Consider the following 4,587-nt stretch of genomic DNA (forward strand, 5'->3'; position numbering starts at 1 on the left):
TATAGGCTTTTCATATTGCAGCATGAATTATCTTTATTTTTCTATACTAGTGGAGTCTATCCCTTCTGCCGTTCTGTGTCTGTGTTGATGTATGTTAGTATATTGTAATTCTTGAGGAGGCATGGGCATCTACTTTTTTTTCTCTGTTTGTGCTTATCCGTGCGTAACAATGTGGACGCCCTATGTTTAATAATTATGATTATAATCTATTTCATAACTCTTCTCTGCTCTTGTGCCACGTGAAGGCTGGCCTTGTGTGATGTTACTGCTTAACATGAGCTGGAGTTAACAGCTATGGTGACTTTATTCTTTTGTGACAGGGTTTTATCACCACAATTCCACTGGACTTCCCTGGTTGTGTTCTTGCCGTGCAGTAGGTGTTTCCAGTTTTCCAACACTTATTGTGATCTTCCTCAGCTGGACGCTGAGTTGTGTGGTAAGAAGCCTTTTGTTTTGGTCCAGACTCCAGGTTCTGTGATTATTAAGATTAGTGCTCTTCCGATTAGAGCTGCCTTCCAGGTTTGTTATGGACTTGGTGTTAAACTCAACTCAAGAACTGTGTGGGAATGCAAGGTAAGCATATTTTGGGATGGCTCGTCTACAAAGACCCTTTGATGTCTTCTCATTGTTTTTAGATTGTTCTCTTTGCTAGATGTTAATTTCATTTATGGCATGATGTCTACTCATGCCTTCTCTCTGCTATATTTTGACTGAGAACTGGCAGCAGGTCGCTTCTTCGATCTCATTTCCCTGAGTGATCTCGTTGAGATGCTAGACCAGAAATACTTCCTCCCTTCCTCGGGGAAGGTTTGGGATAAATCATTCCTGTTATTAGGTTGATCCTTCCTATCACATATTGGCATGTATCTCCCTTGTGTCATTCCTCTCTCTTGTAGATTTGTCCTTTTTCCAGTGCATGGTATGTGCAGGTAGTGACCTATGTCTGGATTCTCTCTGTCTCCCATCAGGTGATGGGATGGTGAGTCAGAATGAGGAGGAGAAACCCCATCAGGAAGATGCTGAGCAAAGAGAACCACATGGAACTTTATCAGGAAGATCCAAAGGGAATGTTTCTTGGAATTGTGCACTCCCAGAAAAACCAAAAGCCTGTGAGACTCAGGGGAGGCCAGAGGGAAACTTTAGTAGCCTCTCAGACCTTATGACAAGCGACAGAATCAACTTGGCAGAGACACGCTACAAATGCCATGAGTGCGGGAAAAGCTTCAGTCGGCGCTCTCCCCTTATCAGACATCAGAGAATCCACACAGGTGAGAAACCTTATGGATGCTCTGAGTGTGGGAAATGCTTCATCAGTAGTTCAGCTCTCATGTCACATCAGCGAATCCACAGAGGAAAAACGCCCCACACATGCTCAGAGTGCGGGAAAATCTTTAGTCGGAACTCACACCTTATCAGACATCGTAGAATCCACACAGGGGAGAAGCCCTACACATGCTCAGAGTGTGGGAAAATCTTTAGTCGGAACTCAAACCTTATCACACATCAGAGAATCCACACAGGAGAAAGGCCCTATACTTGCTCTGCGTGTGGGAAATGCTTTAGTTGGCAGTCAAACCTTATCAGACATCAGAGAATCCACACAGGGGAGATGCCCTACACATGTTCTGAGTGTGGGAAAAGCTTCAATCAGCGCTCAAATCTTATCACACATCAGAGAATCCACAATGGAGAGACGCCCTACACGTGCTCTGAGTGTGGGAAAAGCTTTAGTTGGCAGTCAGACCTTATCAGACATCAGAGAATCCACACAGGAGAAAGGCCCTACATATGCTCTGAGTGTGGGAAAAGCTTCAGTCGGAGCTCACACCTTATCAAACATAGGAAAATCCACACTGGTGAGAAACCTTATGGATGATCTGAGTGTGGGAAATGTTTCTTTAATCATTCAGGCTTCATCTTACATCAGAGAATCCACACACGGGAAACACCGTACACGTTCTCTGAGGGTATGGCTACACTCACACTTTACAGCGCTGCAACTTTCGTGCTCAGGGGTGTGAAAAAACACCCCCAAGCGCTGCAAGATACAGCGCTGTAAAGCCTCAGTGTAATTAGTGCCACAGCACTGGGAGGATGTGGTTTGCGTCCAGCCCTGGTGCTCTGACCACACTCACACTTCAAAGCGCTGCCATGGCAGCGCTTTGAAATTTCAAGTGTAGCCATACCCTGAGTGTGGGAAAAGCTTCAGGCACAGCTCAAACATTGTCTCACATAGGAGACTCCACATGGGAGAGTGTGGGAAAAGCTCTGAGTGCGGGAAAAACCTCAATCAGCACTAAAGCCTCATTAGACATCAGATAATCCACATGAGAGAGAATTGTAATAAATCCCTTGACTGGAGTTGCCCAAAAAATTTTTTTTAAAAAAATCACATTTGCTAATTCCCACATAGTGAGAGATCACGGTGAAGATGGTGCAAAACTCAACTCCACCAGATAAGTTGCCTGCTTCTGCCTTTTGCACTCATCCTTCTTTGGGGTCAGTCCTATGATCTTTTCTATCAACTCCTTTCTTCCTTTTCCTTTGATGTCATAGGTTATGTTTTGTTTTGGTGCCCTTCTAGCAGAATGTTCATCAGCCCAGTCAGGGATGAGAGATGGGTTTATTCCCATACTTTGTTCGCTAACTCCTTAAAGCCTTTGTGCTTTTAATCATCTGGGCTCTCTGGGCCAATTTGTTTGTTCTGAGCAAATGCTCCTGTCCTCTCATAATAAGGCAGGAGCCGTATATATGTGCAGATATTCTGTATTGCGAGCTAATGCTTTTTCTAGCTTTTATTTATGTAACATATAGGAATTTGTCATGACGGTGGTGTTCCCGCCTCTCTGTGATCTCATATATTAAGTATCATGCTGGCCTGTCGTTCGGATCAAAGATAGTTAGTGTCATGTAGATGCAGCTCTCTTTTGATTGCTGTTGGTGCGCCCAGTGACTTCTCAGAGTGACCTTGGGATAGGCTGAAGAGCTAGGGATTCTCAGAATCTCGATGCTGTATATATGTAATGGAACCATCCAAATTGACTCACGAGTAAAGCCCAGCACAAACTGTAGCCTGCGCAGATGTCTCAGTAGGTTTTCCACATGTCAGCTGAAGCTTGATCACCTTTCAGCCAGGAGACCCCTCTTGTTTTTGCCGGCTCGTGTTGTTATTGTGTCGTCTTAACAAACCACGTTCCCCAATTCTGTCATGTACTTGGGTCTCGCTGCTGGTTAGTTACGCTGGTTGTTTTGGTACGTATTTCTCGTTGTAATCCTGCAAGCAGCTGCGTTTGCTATACCCCCCTTCGTCTCTACCCCCTTGTGTTTCTCGTCTTGTTTATTATGGTCGAAGTTTTTTGTTTTTTTTATTTATTTTTGCCTTTTCTTTATCTCCCTCCTTCTGCTTTCTGCCTGCTGTTTTTATTCTGTGTATATAGGGAAGTGTTTCTTTCCTTTTTTGTTTTTTTTTATGAATTTATTGTTCCTTTTTGTTTATTATGTTTAAGTAAATAAGAGCTATTACTAATAAGTTACTTTTCCTAGCCTAAACTTACTTTCCCCGTCTAATATAACACAGCCATTTGGCTTTAATCCTTTTTATTGAACCTTATGTGTCGCAGACACCAACAAGGTACATCTGAGCAAATAACTTAGCTGTGGCTTCTATCCACTGATGGACTGTATTATGATTGGCTGTCTGTTAGTGATCTTTAATGTTAAAAGTTCTAGTGCAGATGCAGCCCAGGTGCAGAGGTTGGCATTAGCTTTCTTCCCTTTGACCTGACTTACTCCGATCACTTTTCCTAGTCTAAACAAACCCTGGCATCACAGTTTATCCTGTTCCCCCATTCAAAGCGTTGTTAGTCATCGATGTCTTCCCTTTGAGAACAAATTGTTCCATTTCCCAGTTGCTCTGATGTTGCTTCAGGTGGCTGGAGAGCTAGTTTTTTCTACTCATATTTCTCACACTTAAATATTATATGAACTTATACAAAGAGGAGGAACAGGGTGTGGGATAGGGGAAAATGTTCATTTACCCATTGTAAACAGACGTAGTTAGGGTATAAGTCACAGGATTCCCTTTTTCCCCATCACATCCTCCTTCAATCCGTGCTAGAACCTAAGAATCCTTTTTTTCTTTCCCCGTTTGGGATGGGAGATTTCCAAAAGTGCTCCCGTTGTCTATAGCACATGCTATAGTCAGAGAATAAACCCCAAATTATCCCTGAGCTTTGCTTTTTGAATTCTGTATTTCGATTACTTCAGCCTGGGCATTGTGTATTATTTTACCGTTTCTTAGCACTGTTCCTACCACTTGTTTCTGAACATTTTTTTTGTTTTTACGACAGGGTTGTTACTCCTTTACTAACTCTTGAAGGCCAGGGTGTCTGTTTCTCTGCCCCTCCCCACAAACAAATCTGACAGGGTTGAACCTGCCAGGAGCAAACCAAAACCCCCACGTCACCTTCACACAAAGCAAGATGATCTTCTACACTCTTAGAAGCAACTGTGTGTTGTTTGTTTTTTTTTTTTTTTGTGTCAGTCTGAGAAACTGAATTATGTTTGAGGGCTGTTCAACATTTCCAA

General features: G+C 43.0%; 1 protein-coding gene across 1 annotated transcript; it reads left to right on the forward strand.

Moving 5' to 3' along the window:
* Nucleotides 1-925: 925 nt before the first annotated feature.
* On the forward strand, nt 926-1,944 carry LOC116835907 (uncharacterized). The gene has a single exon (XM_075061449.1). The coding sequence runs from the start codon at nt 977-979 to the stop codon at nt 1,874-1,876; it is 900 nt and encodes a 299-aa protein (XP_074917550.1). The 5' UTR covers nt 926-976; the 3' UTR covers nt 1,877-1,944.
* The last annotated feature ends 2,643 nt before the right edge of the window (nt 1,945-4,587 follow it).

The sequence above is a fragment of the Chelonoidis abingdonii genome, unplaced genomic scaffold, assembly GCF_003597395.2.
Source record: "Chelonoidis abingdonii isolate Lonesome George unplaced genomic scaffold, CheloAbing_2.0 scaffold1056, whole genome shotgun sequence".
NCBI lineage: Eukaryota > Metazoa > Chordata > Testudines > Testudinidae > Chelonoidis > Chelonoidis abingdonii.